The 27,985-nt window shown below is 36.2% G+C and overlaps 1 protein-coding gene across 1 annotated transcript in view; it reads left to right on the top strand.

Annotated features, from left to right (window-relative positions):
* GLRB (glycine receptor beta) overlaps positions 1 to 27,985 on the top strand; it is a 72,107-nt gene that overhangs the window by 30,500 nt on the left and 13,622 nt on the right. Inside the window, exons 5-8 of the mRNA XM_055144796.1 lie at positions 10,319 to 10,548; positions 10,654 to 10,736; positions 12,653 to 12,793; positions 17,832 to 17,984. Of these exons, the coding sequence (XP_055000771.1) occupies positions 10,319 to 10,548; positions 10,654 to 10,736; positions 12,653 to 12,793; positions 17,832 to 17,984 (607 nt within the window). The remainder of the gene's footprint in view (positions 1 to 10,318; positions 10,549 to 10,653; positions 10,737 to 12,652; positions 12,794 to 17,831; positions 17,985 to 27,985) is intronic.

The raw sequence follows: 27,985 nt of genomic DNA, 5'->3' as shown, positions 1-27,985 counted from the left end.
TGTGAACTATTGGACTGATAGGGGAAAAACTGGGTACTCTAGTTTATTGTAATAATCTCTACACAAGCACTTTGCTTCATCAGAAGTACAGTAGAGTTCTTTCATATAAATAAATCTGTTTATACAATGTACTTCCTTTCTTTGGTTCAGTCCTGCATGGTAATTATATTGAATTATTATTGCCTTGCAATGCATAATTATGTCAAAGTTTCTCTGACTTTCTCCTTCATCGTTGTCTATTTGTTTTAATAATAAATGTTAGCTCTCTTTGTTGAGCAACCTGGTAGTGCCTGTCAAGAATATATATTATCTATAGGTTAATTCTCAGAGACAAACTCAGTTTTTATCAGTGGCTCACCTTTATTGTTTTAAAAGGCAAATTTTAGATTTTAATTCTGTATATTAGTTTTAAGCACATTATTTAAAAAATTACCTTTGTTTCATATTCTTTTTTTTTCTTTTTGGGTCACACCTGGCGATGCACAGGGGTTTTCCTGGCTTTACACTCAGGAATTACTCCCAGTGGTGCTCAGGGAGCATATGGGATGCTGGGAATCGAACCCAGGTTGGCCGCGTGCAAGGTCAATGCCCTACCCGCTGTGCTATTGCTCCAGCCCCAGTTTCATATTCTTTATGTTTGTTATTTTTGTTAACATTCTGGCAAGATTTATTATAGAAGTATGTAGACGTAATTTTCCAGTTTTTTGTTTGGGGGCTATGCCCAGCGATATTGAGGGCTTTCTGCTGTCTCTGTGATCAGGAATCACTTCTGGTGGTTTTGGAGAACCGTATTATTGGTGCTGAAGAGAGAACCCAGGTCTCCTGTGTGCAAGGCAAATGCCCTATCCACTGTACTATCTCTCTGGTGCCTATTTTTAAAAACTTTTAGACATGAAAACCTTAAAATAGTTTTATATTAATGTTTCCCTATTATTCATATAAGGCATATACTGGGATTAAATAGTTTTTTAAATTTTTTTATTAGTTTATTTTTAATTAGAGAGTCATTGTGAGGGTACAGTTACAGATCCATACATCTTTGTGCTCATGTTTCACCCATACAAAGTTCGATAACCCATCCCTTCACCAGTGCCCATTCTCCACCACCAGTGAACCCAACATCCCTCCCCCCCTCCCCAGTCCCGTCTCCCTCCACCCCACCCTGCCACTATGGCAGGGTATTCCCTTTTGTTCTCTCTCTCTGATTAGGTGTTGTGGTTTGCAATAAAGGTGTTGAGTGGCCATTGTGTTCAGTCTCTAGTCTGTATTCGGCCCACATCACCCTTTCCCCACATGACCTCCAACCACATTTTACTTGGTGGTCCCTTCCCTGAGTTACCCAGAATGAGAGACCAGCCTCCAAGCTATGGATGGAGACAACCTCCTGGTACTTATTTCTACTATTCTTGGGCATTAGTCTTATAGTCTATTATTCTATATTCCACAGATGAATGCTATCTTTCTATGTCTGTCTCTCTCTTTCTGACTCATTTCACTTAGCATGATACTTTCCATGTTGATCCACTTATATGCAAACGTCATGACCTCATTTTTTCTAACAGCTGCATAGTATTCTATTGTATAGATGTACCAGAGTTTCTTCAGCCAGTCATCTGTTCTAGGGCACTCGGGTTTTTTCCAGATTCTGGCTATTGTAAACAGTGCTGCGGTGAACATATAAGTGCATATGTCACTTCGACTATACTTTTTATACTGGGATTAAATAGTGATTCTCCCACAATGTCCATACTCTAATCTCTAAAACTGTGAATATTATTTCAGCAGAATGGGAACATAGAAACATTGCATGTCTGATTAATTAAAGATCTTTAAAATTTGTGTTATTTGGTTTTGTTTTGATTATCAATGTGGGGCTTAATAAAATCACAAGCTTCCTTAGAAAAGGGAGGTATCACTGTATCATTGAATCACTGTTATCCCATTGCTCATTGATTTGCTCGAGCAGGTACCAGTAACGTCTCCATTGGGAGACTTGTTGTTAATGTTTTTGGCATATCAGATACACCACGGGTAGCTTGCCAGGCTCTGACATGTGGGCGAGATACTCTTGGTAGCTTGCCGGGCTCTCTGAGAGGGGCAGAGGAATCAAAACTGGGTCGGCTTCGTGCAAGGCAAATGCCCTAGTCACTGTGCTATCGCTCCAGCCCAGAAAAGGGAGGTAAGAGAACAAATTAGTGGACTTCAGGAAAGACAATTTGAAATTAGATGAGCAAGGCAAGAGTCCTCTACAGGTACATAAAAGCACCGAAATGAATTCTCTCCTCAGAGCCTCCAGAAGGTATCTGACCAAAAGACACTGACTCAGTCCAGTGAAAACAATTTTGACACTTGGAATTCCAGCACTGTTAAATAATGTGTTGTTGATTAAGCCTCTCCATTTTTTGGTAATTTTTTATAACAGCAAAAAATAAACTTATACTCAGGATGATGAAGACTTGTCAATACTTTTCTTCAAAATTGTCAAGCGATTATGTTATTACACTGAAACTTTCTCCAATGCTGGTACTTCCAATGCTGTGGTCTATACACCTATTTTCATAGTTAAGAATACCAAAAATGATTGGTTGTTTTTTAAGTCAGTTGTTACTAAAAACTTTCACCCACTAACAGTAATCAGAATACATTTTTCGCAAGAAAATTTGTTAATGTAGTTTGTTTTTGACCTAAAAGACAGAAACTTTCGACATTTCAATTTAGTTTAAAATAATATAATTGATCATGGCTACTTTTCCTCTCTATCGTTTGCCTTCCAGCAATATTCCTTAGAAACATTAGTGACTGATCACATATATACTAGAGTATTGTATTGGGAAATAAGGTAGAATGACAAACAACAAAGTTTTATTTTTTTTCTTCTAGTAATTTGTCATTGATATTGGTCAAAAATTGGGTGTAAGTAATTCTAGAGAAATAACTAAACCTGTCAAAATGTCAGAAAATAATTTTTTTATTCCCGTATTTAATAGAAATATATTAGGCATACATATCTAGTCCCACAGACTAATAATTTTTTTTTATTAATGAATCACCATGGGGGTACAGATACAGGTTTATATATTCTCGTGCTTGTGTTTCAGTCATATACAGCTTGAGTATCTATCCCTCCACCAGTGCTCGTCCTCTGCTGATGACCCCATCGTCCCTCCCACCCACTCCCACCCCATCCTCCTCCCCACCCTGCCTCTTTGGCAGGGCATTCCCCTCTGTTCCCTCTCTCCCTTTGGGCATTGTGGTTAGTAATGGAGGTCTTGGGTGGCCAATGTGTTCGGTCTATAGTCCACACACTAATAATTTTACAACTTTATAACTTTGGCACTGATGTGCCATGTAACAGACACTTTTGTTCAATATATGCAATATTAGTGTTGGTCTATAAAATGTTTAGTATGCACAAGGCATTATTTAAATATTTAACTGAAAATTTTACAAAATAACATAAAGAAAAAATTCACTAAAATTTGCCTCAGAATTTTATTGGAATTTTATTAACTTCAAATTCCTAAATGATACCTCTAAATTTACTGACTATATTGAAATCTTTTTTTTATTTTTTTAAAACTTTTTATTAAATCACCATGTGGAAAGTTACAAAGTTCTCAGGTTTATATGTCAGTTATACAATATTGAAACACCCATCCCTTCACCAGTGCCCATATTCCACCACCAGAAACCCCAGTATACCCCCCACCCCCACCCCCTACCCCCTACTGTATAACTAATGAATTTCACTTCATTTTTTCTTTACCTTGATTACATTCCATAATTCAACACAAAACTCACTATAGTTGTTGGAGTTTCCAACCAAGAGAGACAGACCTACTACATTTGATAATTAGTTTTTCATTGCTGGAAATGAAGAGATATGTAGCCCCACCGCTACAAGTACATAACTCTCTCTCTCTCTCTCTTTTTTTTTCCTTTTTCCTTTTCCCTTTTTTTTTCTTTTTCCCCCTCAACCCTTTTCCTGTGCCTCATAGTATGGTGTACGCCACGCGGCGTCAGCCAGCGTGGGGCTTTTGCTTAGTTCACAGTCCAGAGAGGTGGCTGCTACATTAAAAACCTTCAAAATTTCAACAAAAACTTACTGTTATTATTTGGAGTTTCCCTCCCCAAGTCAGACCTGTTCAAAAGGAACCGTTTCACATTGCTGACAATTATAAATGTTAAGTCGCGCGGACGCTGCCTTTGGATTTCTGTTTAAAGTCCAGGGAAAATTCTGCCAGAAATTACATAGCCCAGCTCACAGTCCCAGTGCATTGCTGTAAGAAGTCTCTGAATTCAAAGTCTTTAGGCGCAGAGGGTCCGATTTGCGCTCAGCGGCTCTGGATTTATCTGGGCCGAGGGCGTTCCGGTTACGCCCCCTTCCCATGAGTTCCTGGGAGCCCCAAAAGTAAAAACCGAATACCTCTGAGTTTGGAGTCACAGAAGATGGCGCCTGCCACGTGGGTGCCGCCAGGCCGCCACTTTCCGTGCAGGAAGACAGGGTGGGGAGGAAAAAAATCCACCCCGGGCAGCACAGAGTTGTAGCCCAGTTCGAAGTCCCAGTGCATTGCTATCGGATGCTGCGCTGGATGCCCGGATGTGTTACATCTCTGGAATCAAAGTCTTTAGGCGCAGAGGGTCCCTTGAAATCTTTTAAAACCAAACTTCTAATAGCTCTGTTGAGAGAACTTTAATTAAAATGCTGCCAAATGCTATCAGAACTGATACTTATTTCCTTCAATGTCTATTTTAAAAAGTAATAATATAAAGAAAATTAGTAAGTTGAAGATTAAGTATGTGTGAGTTTTGTCAAAATTTTATGTAATGAAAAAGCTATCCCAACGATATAAAATATAGTATGAATTTAAGCATATTTAATATTAAATGTTCAGTAATGAAGCTTTCCAAGTTCAGTGTTTGGTTGTAAAATGGTTTAATTGCTTTGAAGAAATAGTTTAATTTGGGTGTTAATTGGTATGACAAATTTTGGAGAACATTAATTTTCTGTATAATGACTAATAGTGAGTTATTTGAAGTGAACAATGAATACTATTTGTCTAGTTATTTAAAGTAGTTATTTTAAGTAATTTCCCACTGATAAAAAAGAAGCCTATTTCTGATGAAATTTGTTCATTACAAAGTAAATGATAGAGCAATAGTTATTGTGTTGAATAATTGAAAATTAAAATAAGTAAGTTTCAAAGATATTTATCCTAATATAAGAGTATTTGACATTCCAATAACTGCAATTACCTAGAAACACTCAAAGAACATTAATTAAAGCATACTAACATTATGCTTTTTAATTTTTGATGAATGATTATCTCAAACTAGTAATTAAACTGTAAAGTTATGAAATACTCTAAATATTTCATAATTACAAAACAAGACTTGAAATGGTAAATAGCTACATAACTAAGAGAAAAAACATCACTGAAACATTTGCATAGCAGAATTGTCACTGTCATCCCATTGCTCATCAATTTGTTCGAGCAGGCACCAGTAACATTTCTCATTGTGAGACTTATTGTTACTGGGTTTTGGCATATCGAATACACCACGGGTAGCTTGCTATCTCTGCGGTGTGGGTGCGATACTCTCAGTAGCTATAATAGCAGAATTATAACAGATATATTAACTGTTAAATATTATCTTATATATTTAATATAACTTTTTATTATCTGTATTATTAGATAGGAAAAGTTGTCCTCTGTTCAAATTTTAATCCTCTGCCATCTTGCTTTTCATACGCTGCTATGTCAAAACTATTTGTGCTTAGATGTTCAAGAGTTCCTCACTTACTGGAAGCATTCAGTTTTGTTTGACTTGACCCTTTTTGGAACTTGCTGTTGTTGACCTATCTCAAGCTTTTCCTCTCTTCTTCGGTGTAATTACATTTTCTTTTTCCTTTCTTTCTTTCTTTCTTTCTTTCTTTCTTTCTTTCTTTCTTTCTTTCTTTCTTTCTTTCTTTCTTTCTTTCTTTCTTTCTTTCTTTCTTTCTTTCTTTCTTTCTTCCTTTCTTCCTTTCTTTCTTTTATTTTTTTGCTTTTTGGGTCACACCCAGCGTTTGCACAGGGGTTACTCTTGGCTCATACACTAAGAACTTGCTCCTGACAGTGCTCGGAGGGGACCATATGAAATGCTGGGAATTGAACCAGGGTCTGCCGTGTGCAAGGCAAATGCTCTACCTGCTGTGCTATTGCTCCAACCCCTAATCACATTTTCATGGTTCTCTTCTTTCTCAGTTTTCTAGTCAACCACCTAAATTCTTGCCCTTCTACTTTATTGCCCTGGGTTCCTATTCTAAAAAGTAATAGTGGATAAGCTACTTTGGTCTTTATTTCTTGTTGTTGTAGTTTTCAAGGTTCGTTTATATTGTGACATATATGATAAATTAATTCCGCTGTATATCTGGTAATGACATATTTCTGATATCTTTTTATATTTTGGTAGACATTCATGTTGCTTCCTTCTTTTAGTATATGGCTAAGTGTCACTGTGAGAATAGTTTAAAAATACTTCTTGTAGTTTTTGTAGTTCTGTTTTCAATTCATATATAATATATATACATACATATGTGTGTATATATATACACATATATATATATACTTAAGAGTAAGAGTAGAATTTCTGTTTTTCAGAGGCATTCTGTATTTGGGGAGGGAATGTATGATGTTTTTAAAAAGTTAAATAAACAAACCTGTGTATAGGGAGACATGTCAGTAATTTATTGTACTCATTAATGAGGAGACCAATAGAATAGTAAAGTCGATGGAGAATTTGGAAAACTGAAGTAAAAGAAATTAGATCCCTAAACTGGATTTCTAAATTTGAAATTAGATCCCTAAATTACATACAGACTTGTTTATGTGCCACAGGGCAATAAAGGAATAAACTTTGGGAACATCTTTTCTACCTGACAATTCATTTGCATCTTTACCAGACAAAACTCAATTGTGATTTGTCAATCTTCTCTAAGTTATCCCATTTTGCAGATTTTGATCCTTAATCAATATTAAATGACAAGTCAGACAATTTTATATTTTCTTAGAGAAGCATATAACTCTCAGGTGGACTTGTTAGAAAGCCTTTTAGTTTGATATTGAATGGATATTGAAATTTAATGGCTTAATATTAAATGTACGGCAAAGTATTTTTTTTTTTGCCTAGTATTTACATGGGCTGGGGTGATAGCACAGTCGGTAGGGCATTAGCCTTACATGCAGCCGATCCAGGTTTGATTCCTCTGTCCCTCTCGGAGAGTCCGGCAAGCTACTGAGAGTATCTCGCCCACATGGCAGAGCCTGACAAGCTACCCGTGGCGTATTCGATATGCCAAAAACAGTAACAGCAAGTCTCACAATGGAGATGTTACTGGTGCCTGCTCGAGCAAATCAATGAGCAACGGGATGACAGTAATGGTGACAGTGACAGTATTCACATTTTTGCCCGCTCAAGCAAATCAATGAACAATAGGACGACAGTGCTACAGTGCTATTCACATTTTATATATCTTGTCAGCTACTCTTGTTTTTTGGTTATTCAGGGTTTTCTTGTTATTTTGTTTGTGTGTCATATTTTTCTTGTTTTCTTCTGGGTCACACCTGGTAGTGCTCAGGGCTTACTCACTTTTCTGGGTACAGGAATCACTCTTATGGGTCAGTACCAAATGTGGAGATGGAAATCAAATCCAAGTCAGCCATATGCAAGGCAAGAGCTCTACCTGCTCCACTATCTTTGTCCCCTATAATATTTTTTAAATTGTCACTGTCACTGTGACCTATAAGATGACCTGAAATATACTGAACCATTCTTCTCCTAGGTATTAATACAAAAAATACATTAATTTTAAGGTCCTGAATGGACAGTATGGGGTAATGCTTTGCACAAGCTCAAGTCCTGTTTGGTGTAGTAATTGGTCAAGGATCTCACTGACAATGCCACTGTCATTTGCTCGAGTGGGCACCAAAGTGGACTCCACTTTGAGACCTGTTGTTACTGTTTTTGGCATATTGAATATGCCTCAGGTAGCTTCCCAGGATCTGTCATGTGGGCGAGATACTCTCTGTAGCTTGCCAAGCTCTCTGAGAGGGGCGGAGGAATCAAAGCCGGTTGGCCACGTGCAAGGCAAATGCCCTACCGCTGTGCTATCGCTCCAGCTCATATTTTAAAATATGGATATTTTCATGGAAGTGTTTATGTTCACAGGAAAATTAGGTGAAAAATAATGTTTCCATATATATCCCTTGCATCCCACAGTACTTATCACCTTCCTTACTGTACCCCATCAAAATAGTACAATTATTAAAGTCAGTGAACTTACATTGACACATCACTTACAGTCCATAGTTTGTATCTTAGTTTTGTTCTTGGTATTGTACATTTGATGAATTTTGAAAAATGTATACTGTACATCCACCATTATAGCTATCTACAGAATTTAATTGTCATAGTCATTTTGGATAGTCTTTTGGAATTAAGGTTTTAATGTTCGGGGGTATTAAATGGCAGTCTTATGAAACTCTACATCAAGAAAATATAGAAAAATATAGGCTATTGCTTAAGAATTGAACCTGAGAGGTGTTTTTAATGATTTGATTCCAATTGCAAAGAGAAAAGAGAAATATTAAACAATGGGACCGAGTTATGATGACTTTACATGGCAAAAGAAACTATGACTAAAAATAAAAATATATTTACCCAATGGAGAACTCTTTGTACACACTCCAATAAACTAATATCCAAATTATATTAAACACTCACAAAACTTAGCAACAACAACAAAAATAAGCCTATCAAAATGCAGAGGGGAGAAAGACACTGTCAGGAAGAGCACAAATGAGTGGTAAACACTTATCAAAAAGTGTTCGGGGCCAGCGAAATGATACAGCAGGTAGGTAGGCCACTTGCTTGCAAGCAGCCAACCCAGGTTCAATCCCTGACATCCCATATGGTTCCCCGAGTTTGCCAGGAGTAATTCCTGAATGCTGAGCAAGGAGTAACCCCTAAATATTGTCAGGCATGGTACTGAACTAAAACAAGCAAGCAAACATAAAAGAGGACAGGCACTCAGAAAAGATAATATACTCTAACCATTAAAAGAAATTTTGTAAAAATAAAAATGTTCCTCATCACTTTTTTTCTAAGTGAAACTCAAATCAAAGTGAAAAATCAGATATCCTGTCCATGTGAGAATGACATGTATTGAAAGCACTGGAAATAATCAGTGCTGGCAGGGATGTGGTGAATCAGGGACCCTCAGTCACTGTTGGTGGCAGCATCATCTGGTTCAGCCCCTGTGGAAAGCACTAGGGGAATTTTTAACACCCCTGAGATTTTTATAAAGCTTTAGTTTTGCCTTTTTTAGAATTTCATATACTTGGAAATATATAATAGGCAGACTCATTAGGTTTTTTTTCACTTTGTAATATATATTTAAGGTTCCTCTGTGTCTTTTCATGGTTTGTTTTATCACTGAAGTATATTTCATTCTATAGGCTTAGCACACTTGATTTATTCACCAAAGAACTGCTCAGTTACTTCCTCACTTTGGTAATTTGGGATAAATTTTCAGTAAACTGTGTGCCTGTGTTTCTTTGTACTTAAGTTTTCAACTCTTTGGGTAAATGACAATATGTTTAGGGTACATTTTATTTTGTAAGGAAATGCCAAACTATCTTCCAAGCTGCATGTACCATTTTGCATTCCCAAGAGAAATGAATGAGTTCCTGTTGTTCCATGTTCTCCTTTGATTTTTTTTCATCTTCAGTGTTTTGAGCCATTCTTAGAATATATAGGTGTATTGTAATATTTTATTTTATTTTGCAGTGCCCTGAAGCATACCATGTAGATCACCTTTTCAAATATTAAGGATAGGTAAAAAATAAAACTGACAAGCTATTGGGGGATTTCAATGATTATAGTGAATTATGGTTAGACATACCTCTTGCACATTTTTCTAGCTATTCTTTTAACTGTTCTGTATATCAGTTCAGTTGACTCAATTTAATTGAATTCACTCTCAAATAGAGATCACCTAAGCAATTATTATAGATGATAAGTGAGTTATCAAGGTGCTACAGACATATCTTTAGAAATGTAGAGTGGTTAGAAACAACCGATTCTGTTTGTTGATTTGATTTTCAACTGCTGATGAGTAGAGCTCATGTGATAGCTGGGATCTTGGTTGAAGTTGGAAGATCCCCATACCCAAAAAATGCTAGTTATAAATTCTTTTTGTTCTACTACTACTGAATGCATCTTCTCAAAAGCAACAACAACAAAAAAAAACAAACATCCACATGTACTTTTTCAGGACTACAGAGTTAACATCTTTTTAAGACAGAAATGGAATGATCCTAGGCTGAAGCTCCCCAGTGATTTCCGGGGCTCGGATGCACTGACAGTGGATCCCACAATGTATAAATGTCTATGGAAACCTGATTTATTTTTTGCAAATGAAAAAAGTGCCAATTTTCATGATGTCACCCAGGAAAACATCCTCCTCTTTATTTTCCGGGATGGAGATGTTCTTGTCAGCATGAGGTACTGTGACCTTTCGTATTTCTGTATTTGTGCTTTCCTCTTAAATTTGGGAGATTGCAAAAATATAAAGCAACTGATTTCTAAGACTGCTGTCTCTACTTCCAGGTTATCCATTACTCTTTCATGTCCTTTGGACTTGACCCTGTTTCCCATGGATACGCAACGTTGCAAGATGCAGCTGGAGAGCTGTATGTACAACGACCATAAGTGACTCTGGGAATTCAGTTCATTTAAAAATGCCTAGGCAATGCAGTGTGCTAATGTCTTTTACAAAATGGTCAAGTTGAATGAGTTAGTTTAGAAATATTTATCAGAAGGATTATGTTGGGCAATTACAGTTATTGTGTTACTACATAAAATTGTATTAAGATCCATTTGTTTTTGTGTTTTGGTCACAGAAATGATGCTCAGGGCTTACTCCTTAGTTTGTGCTCAGGGATCACTCCTGGAGTGGATCAGGGGACCCTAAATTGTGCCAGGGATTGAGCCGGGGCCCACTTCATGCAAGGCAAGAGCCTTACTCCTGTCCTACCTCTCCAGACCTTATGGTTCTTTTTGTACTAGTTCTTAATGACATAGGTGTACACTTCCAAGTTACACCAGCTTTGAGTTAATATATCAACAAGGCTAAGGAAATATTACAAAATACTGTCTAAGATAAAAAAGAACAAAGTATTTTCAGAGCATCTAGTTTAGAAATACCTTGAAAGTTCTCTAAATTTTATCAGAAATTAATTTTCTATTAATGTATAGACAACTCATTGATTTTACAAAGTTGGATTTTCTAAGTTTCTGTATTTACATTTTTCAGTTATTTATGAGGCATAGTGCTTGAGATAGGCATAGAATTTAATTTGCTCTTATATTTATCTTTTAAATATAAAAGTAGGGGGCTTAGGAGATAACATATGGACTCCTGATTAAACTCTAACATCACATGACCCCTCCCACCACTGCCAGATGTAGCCCAGTATCCCCTTAGCACTGACGAGGTAACCTGAGGGGTCCTTGGCACCATAGGAAATGAGCCAGACTTCATGAAGCCATCAAAGCAACCCCCTGACTGACACAGGAAGTGATCCAGGTTCCCCTAAGCATTGCTTCCAATTCTCTATTTCCCCCTAACAACTAGAAAATAAAACTTGAAAAATTAGCACTGACCTAAGCAATCTTTAGTCTAAATCCATATATGTTATGACTATTTCAGGAGTTAAAGAATAATAAATACTTATTGTTACTATAAAATGTCTTGCATATGCTTGTTAGATGGGTTCTAAAGTTACTTTGTGGTTGCTGTTTATTTTTGCTTAAGTTGACGGGAATTTTTCTTTTACATTTGAACAATATTTATTGTTTTCTAATTATAAGTTTACAGATGTAAGTATACATATTTGTATACGTTGAATATTTGAGGCGTGTTTCTCTTTGTATATTTATTTAAGAAATTTCAATTATGTATTTACACTTAAGTACATTACAAAATGCAATATAGTATTTTTTTAAATAATCCATGCACTCTAAAATAGAATGATAGGATCCTATATGCTTCAAAACCTCATCTGATTACAGAATTATGGCCAAATGATTAAGCTAAGATATATACTTTAGGACGCTATAATAATATTTGTTTGAAGAATTATTTTATTGTACTCCTGTGGAAATTCAGCCACTTTAGGAGAATTTAAAGGTTTTTTGAATTATATTTTGATTAAAAAATTTGTGGTAACATGATTTTAAATTTATACTCTAAAGAGTTAATATTCCTTATAAAATGCTGTTTTATTGATGATGGTTGAAAATATTGATAGAAATGAACTGTTTACAATGCCTTAGGATTTGGGTTATTTATAAATTTATAATATTCTTTTAATATTACATTGTTTTTTTCTTTGAGCAAATTATCTGTAACTATTGTGCTAATATTTTCATTACTATCCACAAATGAAATTTTACATTATATTTTAATGAGTAATTTCATGTAAGGAAGCTCTGTAATTTAAAAAAATATTATATGTTTTTACAATTTTATTTAATTCTTGGATTATTAAAAATTTATACAGAATTAATAGTTGTTTCAAACTAATATTTTTATTTTTATTTGTAGTCGGTTACACAACTGATGATTTACGATTTATCTGGCAGTCTGGGGATCCTGTTCAGTTAGAAAAAATTGCCTTACCTCAGTTTGATATTAAAAAGGAGGATATTGAATATGGTAATTGTACAAAATACTACAAAGGCACTGGTAAGTAAGATTCTTTAAATTAAACAACTATGACCTACTTCAAAGCGTCAGTTTAGTAATAATTTTTTCCAGGGCAGAGTAGAAGAAAACAAGTTATAAATTAAAGGCATAAAGATGTAGTACAGGAGCTAAGATTCTTGCTTTTAACAAAGCTAACCCTGGCATTATCTCCAACCCTGCATTTACTTCTCAATGTAGCACCAGGAGTGATTCATGAGCACAGAACCAGGAGTAGCCCCTGAGCACCATCAGATGTGCCTCCCTCGCCCCTCCCAAAAGGAAATTAATCAGCTCAATATTTATAATCAATTTATCTCTACATTCACACTGAATATCTCATAAAATCAAAGTCACTAAGGTTTGGTTTTAAAAAATTATTTAGTAGATTTGCTTTAGTTTATATAATTTTTGGTAACATATAGCATTAACTTTTTAATTTTATTTTTTTTAATTTTTAATTTTAATCATAAAAACTCTCCCTGATTTTTCTTTTGTATTTGTATGGTTTTTCTTGGTATTACCAAGAAATTCTACCTTTGATAAAATTCATTTTACAGCCAAACATTATGGACACGAATGATGTAATTTAACTTGTCGGTTGTCTTTAAGGATTTTTTTTAGCTAGTGGTTGACCCAAATTCTGAATGTTAAAAAACACATCTTTATACCGTACATAAATAAATGTGTGAAATGATTGAACACAAGTAAATATTCTTGGCTTAGAGTACATAACAAAAAATTAACCTCATCCATTGAATTTATTATTCTTTTGCAGAAACAAAAACATTACTCAAAACTTTCATAATATGATTTACGTAAACTTTAAATTTGCTACTTTGAGTCAAGAAAACAATATAGGTTGTTGAGTGTTTATTCATTGTCTGTGTTATATAACGTATAATATTAATAAAGGGATAATAAATTTTGATCAGTACATTGAAGCTTATAATTAGTTCAGCAACTAGTACATTACCACAACATTTAAATTATGTACCAGGTGGTAAACCATTCAAAGACAATCTGCAATAACTTATAAGATTTAAAGAGATATTTAAGCTAAGAGGCTGCCATCATGACATCATTAAGGAAAACTGATAATTTTAAGTATTCTTGATATTGAGATAAAGGTTAGAGTGAATATTTGTATATCATCAATATTATAATAAATGCCAACACCAGTTACTCGGAGATAAAATCATGCAAACGTGTTGTTGATCTTCAAACAAATGACCAGATTTGATAACATTTATACATTAGTAGGAACAAAAAATAGTAGATATAGAGTTACTAAAATAACATTTTGGGCCTGAGAGATAGTACAGGAGATGAAGCAGTTCTCTTGCATGTGCTGACCCCACTTTGATCCCTGGCACTACATATGGTCACCAAAGCAAAGCCCAGAGTCAGTCCTGACCAGAGTCAGAAGTAAGCCCTGAACACCTCCCAGTGGGGCCCTCAAACAAACAAAGCAGATGCCTTTTGAAAAATATATCTGAGCATTAGTAAAATTTGACCACTAAAGAAATCAGTGAAGAAATCACAAACATACTGTTAGATACGAAATTGATGATTTGGAATCAGTTCCTTTATTAAACTCATGAAATAGGTGATGTAAATGGACCAAATCTCTTATCAAATGTCACCAGTGAAACAATTGTTAGCCATGATGATGTCTCTTGTCATTCATTCGGTTTAAGGAGACTTAATACAAGTTTTTGTTTGTTGCTTTTTGTTGTCATTTGTTTGTTTAATTTTTCTCTGTTTGAATTTTGGGTTAAGTGCAGTGGTACTCAGGAACTATTCCAAAGCTTAGTGCTCAAGATGTGTTTGGGGGTCACCCCCAGCAGTGCTCAGGAGCTACTCCCACTGTATTTCTATGGGGTTGCTCCCAGAAGTACTGGGAGGAACATGCAATACCTAATCAAACCTAGGTTTCCTGCATATGTTCTAGACTGTTGGATCTCTCTGGCCCAGTAAGGAATTTTTACAGCCCCTTCAGTTATGAAACACTTAAACTTAAAAGAAACACGTCTTTAGAAGATAACTTTTGGGGGAGTCTCACTTTTGAGCATCATTGCACTGCTTGTTAGGAATTCTACCACAATAATCCAATTAATTAAGAACTTTGCCTACTTGTATTTTATGCATCCATGTACTGAGTTAAAGCAACCTTGCTTGATGCTTCCTGTTGGGTTAGAGAGACCAATCCGACATTGCTCTGCTTCCCGTGAAATCAGTCCTATTTAAAGTAATCTGCACACTTCACAATGTAGACTAAATTGTTTTGGGTAAAATTGAAATAGAATTTAGCGGTTTCAAACTTCATCTAGAGTTGTAAACAAAGTTCATGTTGATGTTAGTTCTAAGAAAAAGAATGTGTCCAGTAGTAGAGAACATTTGGGGAATTACAAGATTTATGGTAAGTAAAGGGTTTTTTTTTGTGGTATTTTTATTAGGGTATGTAAGTCAGTGATACCTCATTAGTTACAGAAAATAGCAATAAAAAGTCCTGTGGCTAACATCATAATAATTGGTACTTACTATATTTCAGCAAAAGTTTTCTTTTTTTTAATCAGCACTTTTATGAATAATCAGATGAATATAGGTAAAAATAATTTTAATGTTTGGACAATATTTATAAACATAATTATAAATACTGAATATGCAAAATACATGGAACAATTAACAATGAAATAGTGGGAAAGATAGAGCACCACATAAATGATATGATGACCATTGCGTTCTTTGACTTGCTCAGAAATAATGGCTCAACTTCAACTTTGTTGAAAATTATGCTTTTTTTATAATTGTAGAAATCACAAAGATAGAGAACTGGGGAAACAAGAACACAAAAATGCTTAAGTTGAAATTCTAAGTAAATAATGAAATAAAACATCACAGGAAATAGAAACTAAATCGAATTTGCAGTGAACATTTATATCAATTAGTTGCCCACCTGCCTCTCATCAATGTAACAGTACCAGGAAATGATCAAAAAAAGATCGAGACGTGTCTCATAAAAGTTTATGGAGCAAATCACTATAATATCCAAGCATGTATTTTACTGCTGAATGCATCCAAATCTTGTGACGCTCCCCTAGAGAGTGACTTCATTAAAAAAATGTCATGGAAACTTGTTTCTGGAATACAGAATACAGATTATTTAGTTTTTGTTTACACATAGTAAAATCATGAAAAAATCTTGACATGGGAGCACTCTGCAGGAAAACTGTTACAATATTTCTGACAACTTTCACGACCTAAAAATATAGATCATTTCCCATTTCGCATTTAGTAGATGGGTATAAAATTAGATTTAGTAAGTGATGCATTACAAAAGAGTTTTTTAAATACCACTTTAAGAAATTCTGCGGACCACTTTATTGTAACAAAATATGTCAATGTTTGTGTATATTTTGGAAATTTTGCACATGAGATCCTATGTTAAAAACATTTGTTGTTTGTCTGGGCAGAATGTTGAGTAGTGTATAACAAAAAAGAGAAAGTATTTTTCATTGTTTTTCTTTTCATATTTTAACTCTATGCATGATGTAAAAGAATTGCTTTTACTGAAATGAAAATTTGAAAATTAATTTTAAAAACTATTTCTTTCATAAGTTTAAAATGTAAAAACATTTGGTAAAATTTACTTCAATTTAAATCAGCTATTTTTATGTATTAATTAGCTTTAATATCTTTAAATCATCTAACCTCGCAAGGATTATAATTAACACCAGAAACAGTACAATCTGAGTAGCTTAATGATAGAATGTGAATAACTATTCTTTTGTCTAAAATTTATTAAAATTCTTTGCATGAAAGTATTGCTCTAGTACAATTAATGTAAAAATATAAAGCTTATTTTAGTATTTGAAGAATATATATGCATATATATTCTTTCAAACTTAAAAAAATAATAGACAAAAACATGAGATCAGAATATTTTAAACTATAATTTTTAAGGTAATATTATCCTTTCCAAATATTTATTCACTGTCTATTTATTTGTTTCAACTTTTTAGCATATTATTATACAATTTTAGTTTAATACAAAGAATTTTTAGCTTCTTGTTCTTCCATGCCATAACCTTATAACCTTATTTTATTGAATGGCAGTTACTAATTGTTTAGTATATTGAGAGTTGTAGACATTAAATAATGCATTTAAATTGCTAACTGAAAGAACTAAAATGTTTCCAAAATAACCTCAAACATCTGGAATGTCTCTTTTATTTCAGTACTAGGAGGCTATTTGTGGCACTACTTTCTTTCCCAAGTCAGAAAAGGCTATTATGAGGTTGCCCAAAATTTGTGAATAATTTGGACCACCAGTTGATGTCATGTCAGCTCTAGAATTAAATTGTGAAGTAATTTTTGCATTTGTTTCTGCTCATAAAAACGTACCACCTTTCCCTCAATTATAGTACATTTCTGAGCCTGGAGGGGAGGAAGGCAGAATATTAGGAGGAATGAGAGATATTTGCCCTCTATAATCTGTTAACTTGATTGAAAACACCTACTTGCTAACGCTGACTTGCAATCCTTCTCTTGTTAAAGTTTGAATATCTTTGTAAATCATTTCTAGGTAAAAATTAGTGCCAAACAATTGTATCAGACAATGCAGAGTCTAGGAATGTTTCTTTTATAAGGCTGGTTCTACTTTGATTTACTGCTCTCCTTGTGACTCCCTGAGACCATTGACTCTGCGAGTACCTGTGTGGGTAATGAAAAGTTGAAGTCCGATGTCGAGTCTCTGAACAAAGACTTAAAAGCTGAGACACTGCCACAGTGGAGCAGCATGTGGTACCTATTTCTCAATGTCATAATGAAGCTGTGAAAGGTCAAGTGAGGCAGGGCCCATAATGTCATCCTTTGCGAGCCCATAAATTAGATATATTTAAAGAAAAGTTTTCGGTGTCAAGTTGCCTTTGAGGAACTGCTTCCAATAGATGTGAAACACTTCACAGGGCCCATAACTGGTTTTTGAACTTGCCTTTGGGAGAGAACCTCATACCTGTACTGTGTTTGTTTCTGCCAGGCTACTACACGTGTGTGGAGGTCATCTTCACTCTCAGGAGGCAGGTCGGGTTTTACATGATGGGTGTCTACGCCCCGACCCTCCTCATCGTGGTTCTCTCCTGGCTTTCTTTCTGGATCAACCCAGATGCCAGCGCAGCCAGAGTACCCCTGGGTAAAGAATTCCTTGCTTCTCTCTCTTGTCATAAATGAGTAATGTCTTCATGAACTCACTGGATCAAAACAATGAGCTGTTGAATTCAATGTAATCTCTTTCCTTTTGTTTGAGACTGACCTCAAAAAATCTGACAGTGCACTAGATTCCCTCAGCATGTTTGTCCTATATGTTACACTGCAGTTTTCTTTTATTGTTCCTGGTTGTTTTAAGATGATCTTTTCTACTTGGATTGCCAGAAAAAAATTGTTAACTAGTTTTTTCCAAGAAAACCAAATGACTAAATTCCTAAATAGTATCAACATTGAAATCAAACAATTACTTTGGTTAAATATTAATATTATGTCCTAAAGCACTTAATTAGGGAAGATATCATAGGATTTATATTTCTTAAAGTAACACCATCATTTTTTTAAATATAAGTTTTGTAGGCTATATCATCAGTAGTGACTTGGACAAATAAGGGCTGGTGAGCTAGGCTTTCCAGTTTGTTGTATTTTTATAGACTGTGGCATAGAAACATCATTAGCCAGATGTGAAAACTGCATCTGAGTTGGCCTAAGTCTTTGCTTGGAAAATAACCACAAATCCTTTTCTTGGAGAAAGTGAGTAAAATTCAAAATAAGGACATTATGACAACTCATTTTACTTAGAGCACTTTAATTTTTTTCATTACTGTGTGCTTGTTCATGTGAGTGAGAGAGAGAGTGTGTGTGTGTGTGTGTGTGTGTGTGTGTGTGTGTGTGTGTGTTTTGAATACCACCTGGAACTGATATACATAAGGCAGTGATAAATCTGACCTCTTGGTGAATGACTGGTTATAGCATTTCAGTTTTTTCATTTATTGAAAAGGTCTTATACAAATCTCCCCTCTGGCTTATTGGAGGAATTAAATGAAATACAGATTTTTATAAACAGGGAAGCATAAAAGAAGCAATGAAAATGACAATTTTATCTGAATAATAAATAAATGCACTGGTTCACTTTTAATAACAACCACAAAGACAAAATCTATATCTTAACAATTAGAACACACACAATGTCATCATTGATGCTACATATTCTCTATGAATATAGTGATAATTAATATATTAATTCATTTAGGAAATGAGACCTAACTCTATAGCATATATTCTGGGAATTAAACACCAAAATCTAGATTAAAATTCTTAGACTTGTGAAAATATTCATTTTCCCCAGATAATTTTTTTTGTTTGATTATTAATTAGAAGTATTTACTCTCATGCAGCAATATAAATTGGACAGTCCAATATTTAATAATACATAGAAGACATCTCAGTCCTGACTTGTCCTTGAAGGAATTTACACTATAAATTCTCATCAACATAAAGATTTCTAATATGAGTTCATGAACTGTCACTTAGGGTCAGATCGACCTGTTGTAAGGAGCAGAATTGATTAATCATTTAAAAATCAGTCATTAGGAGCCAGAGCAGTAGTACAGTGGATAGGGCAATTGCATTGCATGTGGCAGACCCAGTTTTGATCCCAGGCACCCCATATGGTCCTTTGAGCACTGCCGGGAGTTATCCTTGAGTTCAGACCTGGAGTAAGACCTGAACACTTCCAGGCATGGCCCAAATACTTTTTTTTTAAAGTAACAAGAGTAGAACCTGGGTTTGAACATTTGTTGTATGTTTACTAACTCTACAAGTTGAAAAATATATCTCACCCTTTCTTACACACTCTCTTGATATGTGAATAGGGTAGAAACATTTCCAAGGGTGACTTGAACGATTGAAAAGAATGAATACAGTCATTCAAGGCCCCTTATACCAGGAGATGGGACGACAGTACACTCCTCACATGCAGCTGACCCAGTTTTATCTTAGCATCCCACATGGTCACATGGTCCCCTAAGCCCACTATAAATTATCCCCAGCACAGAGCCAGGAGTCAATTCTGAGCACCACCAGGTGTGACCATCAAATAAGGAAACAAAATGACAAGACCTAATAGACGTCATTTATGTAGCACTATTTTATAGTTTAAAACTAATTTTATAAATTTTGATTTAGTTAAAAATGTAGTACACATACATGTTCAAAGAGGTAGATATAATTAGTTCATAAAAAGTTTCATATATAATAAAATAAATTCATTCATAATCCCATTGAAACACGGTGGTCTTTTCCCCTACATTCCAGCCTTACCCACCTGTGCTCAGGTCTTACTTGTGGTTCTGCACTCAGGAATCATTCCTGGTGGTGCACGAGGGACCATACGGGATGCCATGGGTTGAAATTAGGTCAGCTGTATGCAAGGCAAATGCTCTACCCACTGAACTATCATCCCAGCCCCTGATTTGATATGTTTACTACCCAATGACCATGACAAACTTAATTCTTTTTTATTAAAGAGCCATGATTTACAAAGTTTCTGATAGTTGAATTTTAGGCATACAACACATCAACACCAATCGCTCCACCAGTGTCAACTTCCCTCCAGCAGTGTTCCGAGATTCCTTCCCCATCCCAGTCCCCTACTGTCAACTCAACAGACACATTACAGAGTTTCAGCAGTTGCCACTTAGAACTCATGTTTTCTGTTGTTGTTTTGGTTATATGGCTATATCCAGGAGATCACACAAAATATAAACAAGAAAAGTTTTTAGTCTCAATGAATTTGTATTATCCTTGGAAGACACGGAATTAAGAATTAGTAGATAAGGGGCTGGAGTGATAGCACAGCGGGTAGGGTGTTTGCCTTGCACGCGGCCAACCCAGGTTCGAATCCCAGCATCCCATATGGTCCCCTAGCACTGCCAGGGGTAATTCCTGAGTGCATGAGCCAGGAATGACCCCTGTGCATTGCCGGGTGTGACCCAAAAAGCAAAAAAAAAAAAAAAAGAATTATCTGATAAGTTCAGAAATATAACAATGGTGAGGTTTCTAATGAATTTGGCTCTTCTATAGTTCCAGTGAACTGGGATGCCCATGAGAGCTTGTGACCATGATTTCATTTACGTTTTCACAATTTATCTTTATCTACTTAGCTTGTAGAGCAGAATGAGATGGAATGAGGCTCAAGGAAGGGAAGCAGGTTGAAATTTTAACAACTTAGCTGAAAAAAAATCATGGTATGGGTCAGGGTGTAGAAGTGGAGGTGTTAGTAAATAGAACATGGATATTTCAAGATTAACATGATTTAAGAGTCCAAGAGAGATAGGACAGGAGATAAAGTACTGACTTTGTCTATGGCCATCCCCAGTTCAATTCTCCCAAGGCAGACCAGGGTCAAAATGAGCACAATAGTCCCTGTGCATGCCAAGTGTCGCCCCCAAATGAAACAAACCAAATATAGATATAGAAATATAGAAATATATATATGGAAATATGTACAAGTATAGAAATGTGTATGTGTTATATACAGGATTTCAGAAAGTAGAATCAAAGGACTGGAGAGATCATGTAGGGGTAAGTGTTTGCCTTTCATGCAGGTGATCCCTATATAATCTGTAGAACTTCATGTGCCGCCCCCCCGCCCCAGGCCCCGGGATCATCTCTCAGCAGAGAGCCAGTAGTAGACTCTTAGCACCGCTGTGTGTGACCAACAAGAAAACTAACAAGCAAAAAGTGTGCAAGGAGGGGCCTGGAGATGATACAGTGATATACATAGCATGTGTGAGACCTGGCTTTGATTGCCAGAGAGTTATAGGGCTGTGAGCATCATCAGGTGCAGCCCTGGAGGTTCTTGAGCACCTCCACATGAGACCCTGAAGGCACCAGTACCACAGAGTCCAAGCAGCTCAGTATCCTGGAGCTTTGCACTGAACCAACGGCCCTCTTGGCCAAGAATTGCTAGTGAGCTCTGCTGGAAATCCTCAGCACAGGTTGCGAACACTTCTCCCAACACCAACGCACCTCTCCCCCCCAAAAAAAATAAATAAGAGAGAGGGCCATAAGGTCTAGATCTATAGAGGACATAAGTACTCCATCTCCATGCAGCTGACCGAGTTTGACTTCTAGCACCACACCGGATAGCACGGGGACTGCCGGGAGTGATCCCTGAGCACGTAGCTGGGTGTTAAGCTCTCAAACAACTGTCCTTCAAAGATGGGAAAGGACAGATGATCTAGAAAAGACAGAGAGAGACATCCTTGCTCAGATAAAGCGGTTGCTCTCAGGAATCAACAAATGCCCACAAAAGACCAGATGCAAAATGGTAGGTTTGTGAGATAAGCCATTTCTTTTCAACACCTTGAATTTCCACAGGTAGCTTGCCAGGCTCTGCCCCTGCAGGCAGGATACTCTCGGTAGTTTGCCCGGCTCTCCAAGAGGGGCGGAGGAATCGAATCTGGTTCAGCTGCATGCAAGGCAAGCGCGTAGGGCATTTGCCTTTCATGTGGCCGACCCAAGGCAAAACCCGATGTTTTGCCATCTTGCAGTGGCAAACAAAGCACATTCCAGCCGGACAAGGAATGACTTCTTCAGAGTGGGAACTTTCAGTCTTTCCTTTGTTTTTCTCTCCCCAAGGATCTTACCAACAAAATGTGGGCCTCTTCTGTTGGTCAGCTATTCCAGTGGATTTCTAGATGTTAAGTGAACTAAGGAAGTTGTTATTACTCTCCTCATATCTCTGAATAATTGGAATGGGTGATTTTCCAATTTGCATTCCATATATTGTTAAATTTTGTGGTCTTTTTCCATTAATCTTATAGCTAAAGACATTTTTGTTGTTGCTATTTCCAAGCCATCAGATTTGATATTATTGTTATTTTCATTTGTTTTTTTTTTCAATGATTTTATTTATTTGTTGGTTTTGTTTGGCGACCACACTCCCAATGCTCATGGCTAACTCCAGCTCTGTGTTCAGGGATCATTCCTGGTGCTCTCAAAGGGTCACATGTAGTGCTGAGGATCGAATCCTGGAGGGCCATGTGGGAGGGAATTTTTTTGTTTTTTATCTTATCCTGGAAGTTCAAATTGCTGTTTTTAGGTTTTTCTTCTTTCCAAATGTGGTCATTTGGCATTACACTACCTTAAGTACTGCGTTAGCTGCAATGTGTACACTTTAATATAATGTATTTTTTTCTTCCAGAAACATAACATATTTTTTTATCTTCAAAATGAAAAGACTAAGTTCCTTGTTATTTCTTTCTGATTCATGCATTCTTTAGAATTGCATACAAATAGTTTGATTTTTGAAAATTCAGAGTTTTCCTAAGTACTGGAATATGACTGATGCTTACTTCTGGCAAGAATGTACTGCATGCTTTCATAGAAAAGTGAGATTATATTACTGCCATTAAATTGTTAAATTTTCAGTTAACAGTAATTAGACTCACGACTCTTTCTATTTTCTTTCTGAATTGTTCCCAAGAAATCAGATTGTTAATTTCAGACTATTAAGGCATAGGTTTTTATTATCTCAAAGGAGAAAAACCTCATTTCAAATTTAAATCAAAGGGGAGATCAAAAGAAAGATCACTTTGCAGGTGGCTAGTAAAGTGGGGAGCAAAGGCCTGGGGAAAACAGCGGTTCCCTCTCTCTTTATACCTCAGACTTGGGAAAGGCCAGATCCCGGTCAGGGCTGGGAAAGTTGGCTTCAAGCCCTTACATGGCACTTAAGTTCACGTCCCACCAGCCCCTCCAGGCAGTCACCAAGCTGCTTCGAAAGCCACCTGTGTTGTCTAGCCTTGGAAAGGGTCCCTAGCACCCCAGTTTCTGGGGAGCCCTGGATTCAGGCCTGAGAAAAGAATTGCTCTTTACAGTCTTAGTCTTCACACAGCCATTCCAGATGCACTGCTTTCCCTTACCTGCAGGAGAAGGTGAGGAGGGGGGATTGGGGAGGGTTAGAGAGAGAGAGAGAGAGAGAAAGAGAGAGAGAGAGAGAGAGAGAGAGAGAGAGAGAGAGAGAGGGAGAGAGAGAGGGAGAGAGGGAGAGAGGGAGAAGAGAGCGAGGGAGGGAGGAAGGGAGGGAGGGAGGGAGGGAGGAGAGAGGGAGGGAGGGAGGAGACAGAGGGAGGGAGGAGAGAGAGAGGTGGAGAGAGAAGAAGGAGGGAAGGAGGGAGGAGAGAGGAGGGAGGAAGGTAGGGAGGAGAGAGAGAGAAAGAGAGAGAGAGAGGAAGGAGAGAGGGAGGGAGGAGAGAGAGGGAGGGAGAGAGGGAAAAGAGGAGGGGAGGGGGAGAGAGGGAGAGAGAGGTGGGAGAGAGTGGGGAAGGGGGAGGGGAGAGGGAGAGGAAGAGAGGGAGAAAGAGAGAGTGATGGGGGAGAGGGAGGAGGGGAGGGAGAGAGAGGGAAAGAAGGAGTTCCCTGTCTTAGGGGAAACACTTGTGCTTCCTCAGAGGGGCAGAAATGGTTTTTGAGAGGAGATCATACAGTTCTTCAAATTGTCCCAGTCTGAAGCTCACTACCAGGTGAAAGTTAGTCTGGGCATTGCCTCGGGGAAAGCCTTGTCCTGTTGGATGGACTTTCCTATTCTTTCTGTGACCTTAGATCCTCCTTTTGTTAGGGTCTGCTTTCTCTGGGCAAAGCCTCACTTTCTGCTTCTGGGTGGTGATAAGGTTCTCATTCTCAAAAGAACTCAGGACTTAACTTATTGTGGCCTTTATATCTTTGGGCTACTTTAGGGCTGGGCAATTTTTTCTTATTTTTTTTGTCCCAAAATCTTCTTGCTAGGCCCCCCTATCTATCTGCAATCTCCCCAAACTGGTATTTCAAAAAAATAATAATTTGGGGGGAATTATTTAATTTAGAATATTTTTATATTCCCTTAACTTTCTTTGAAATTATACCATTATGAAAAGAATCCATGTTAGCAGATTACTAGGTTTGTTTTTTTTTAATTTTTGGGTCACACCCGGTGATGCACAGGAGTGACTCCTAGCTCTGCATTCAGGAATCAGCGGTGCTCAGGGGACCTTATGGGATGCTGGGAATTGAATCCGGGTTGGCTGGGTGCAAGCAAATGCCCTACCTGCTGTGCTATTGCTCCAGCCCCGAGTTTAGTAGTTTTAAATTAAATTAATTAAATTAAAATTAAATTAATTTTAATTTTCATTAATCTGTATTTTATTTTCTTTTTTGTGAAGCAAAATAAAAAGCAAAATATTTTATTGAATGAAATTAACTGAGAGAGAGAGGTTGATCGTGGCAAATAGTTTACTTCAGTGTGAGTTAAAAATCACTTGGAGTTTAGGTAGTGGTTAGCATCTGTATACTCACAACTGCTTTCTAATTTGGTTTCTGTTGCTTGTTAATGGCAAATGGCATATGTTTCTTTCCTACAGCTTTTCTCAGCTCTTTTGTCTTCTTTGTCATTTTGCCTTTAGCAATCAGTACATGGCTTCCAGAGTCTATGCTGTTAATTATTTTGTCTCTTCTGAGTTTACCCTTTCAGTTTGGCTGCACAAGAAGGTTTAAATAGAAATTTACACTTACCCAACATTTCATTTGTACGAATTGTAAGAGTTGATATCAATTGTAAGAAGTGATATCAGTTTTATGACATTCTACCATTTGTAAGGATCAGCAGCAATTTTATAACTTTTGCCCAGATTTAAAATTTGCAGAATTCATTTTTATACCATGAAATAAAAAATTGGACAAATCATGATATTAAAAATATATTTTAGGAGTATACCAAGAAGTCCTGATAATTATTAAAGACAAATTCCACTAAATGTGGAAAGTTTATAAAAACATATATTAGAATAATAAAACCACACTTTTCATGAATGATGGGTTTTTATGTCTTTTATTTCATTAATTGACATTCAAGCAACTTTATTATGCATTATTCAACAATGAAGTCGTTTCATTTGAAAGCTATATTAAGATAAGGGCTGGAACAACAGTACAACCAGTAGGGGGCTTGGCTTCCATGAGGCCAAGCAGGTTTTAATCAAAGGTATCCCATATGGTCATCCGAGCCCACAAGGAGAGATTCCCAGGTGCAGAGCCAGGAGTAAGCCCTGAGCACCGCCAGGTATGGCCCCTAAACAAACAAACAACCCCTCCCCCAGCAACAGTGCTAAAATATCTGTTTAAAGAAATACATAGATCAGATGTCTTGTTTTAGAATAAAAGCAAATATTTGTTTTGTTTTTATATATTTTTCTGAAGAGTAGGTCCATATTGGAATTTACATTCTTTATCTTCATTTATATTCTTCTGCCTTAGAGATGATCATTTTAACAGAATTGACAACTATAACTTCTAACTTAATGACCAGTAGCATGCTTTCACTCTCCCCTGCAAATTTCATTAATGTCATATCCCTTCTTCTAAAGTTGTTCCCTTGTGTTCCCTACTTCTTACACCCTAAAGGAGCATCTTTGCTTCCAAATAACCATTTCAGAGTGACTTCTTTCCAAATGACACTGGCTGATAAAATTCACTATGCTCAGTTCCATTTCTTGCCTTTTATCTAATTTAACTCTGTTTTCATACCACCATCATTTATTTGGTTAGTCTATTCTTCCCATCTTTCACTTTTATTTTATTCATTCTGCTCAACCTCAATCCTTCATTTCATTTAAGTCAGTAACCAAATCTTTTAAAAGAATTTCTGTAAAATGTTTTGATATTGAGCCTAATCTTCATTTCCTCATTCTTTATTTCTGCAACTACTACTTTTTTTCTCAAACCACTTTGTACACTCCTATCAGAGTTTACTTAAACACTTCAACAAAACCATTTACTTCTCCAAAATTTAATTTTTAAAAATATTTCCTACCTAATAAAGTGAAAAATTTCAATAGCATTCCCAAGAAAGCTTCTCTAATTTGATAATATCCTCAATTTTGTCATAATTTCAGTTCCTAATATGCTGAAAAAGAAATTCAGGTCAATTTACTATAATATGATACATTCTGCTTTGTTGATGAGCATAAAGTGCTATGGAATTATAGAGAATAGTGTCAATATAATTTGTACCAAAGAATTAAATAAGACTTGATTTTGGTTGTTAGCTTAGCACATAACAGTTTTTATGAAAAATAGAAAAATTTTCTTGGAAAAGTAGTTTGCCAAATTAATGCCCAGAGGTATAATTAACTATAGCTAGAGCAATAATTGAGAACATCTTGAATTTTTATGTTACTTTCCACTTCCAACTTAGAAAAGACCCATATTAACTTTTTAAAATACAGTCCTATAAATGAGTTCTTTGCTTTCCTACGGACTAAGAATAATGATTGCTATAGTAAATTAGGTGCTTATCAAGTCTTTATGGATCTCAGTAATATTGGTTTTGTCTGTAGAAGTCATTATTTTTTTTCTAAAAGCCCTTCTAGTATAGTTTGTTCTTGAACACTTTAATCAACATCTGACAACTCCCAGAAGTTGATGCAACTAAAATCTATTTTTTTCAGTGTTTTCATTGAGTGTTAGTAGTAATATAGTGTTTCTATTTCAAGGGAAGGGAAAAGAGAGCCAAACACACAGACACACCTTTAGAAATTAGGATAATCATTCATTAATTCACAGAGATGGTCATATTTAGGAAGAGACAAGTGAATCTAGTTTGTGAACTCAGAGACAAGACAATGTGAGAATCCTCTGGCAAAGTATGGGATCCTTCTTGTAGTTCCTGTCGCAGGTGCTGGCTAGATGACAGAATTCTTGTTTTTATTTCCTTGGTTTTTTTTTTGCTGGTTTTGTTTTTTGGCTCCTGGGCTCTGGCTTACAATGAAGCTTGCATTCTACTGCTGATCTGGATTCTGTCCCAAAATTCTTTCCAAGCCAGAGTGTCCCTGATTGGGCCAGTGATTCAAGTTTCTCCTTCCTTCTTATGAAAATGTGGAAGAAGGTAGAAAGACAGAGAGAAGAATTGGGAGCATGATAAGTGAAAGAGATCAATGATTGCAATTCTTCGATTGGAATTTATAGTTTCTAGGTTTAAAATGGTGTATAAGTAGTTAGCTTTTCCTACACAGTTAAACTTAACATATAACAGAAGGTTATCTTTCTTTGAAAAGCTGTAATCACTTGTTTCTTTGCCTTTCCTAATTGAATATTCTATTACAAACCTTGCCA

Source organism: Sorex araneus, chromosome 7, assembly GCF_027595985.1.
Source record: "Sorex araneus isolate mSorAra2 chromosome 7, mSorAra2.pri, whole genome shotgun sequence".
In the NCBI taxonomy this organism is placed as follows: Eukaryota; Metazoa; Chordata; class Mammalia; order Eulipotyphla; family Soricidae; genus Sorex; species Sorex araneus.
This window is presented reverse-complemented; position numbering and strand designations above follow the sequence as displayed.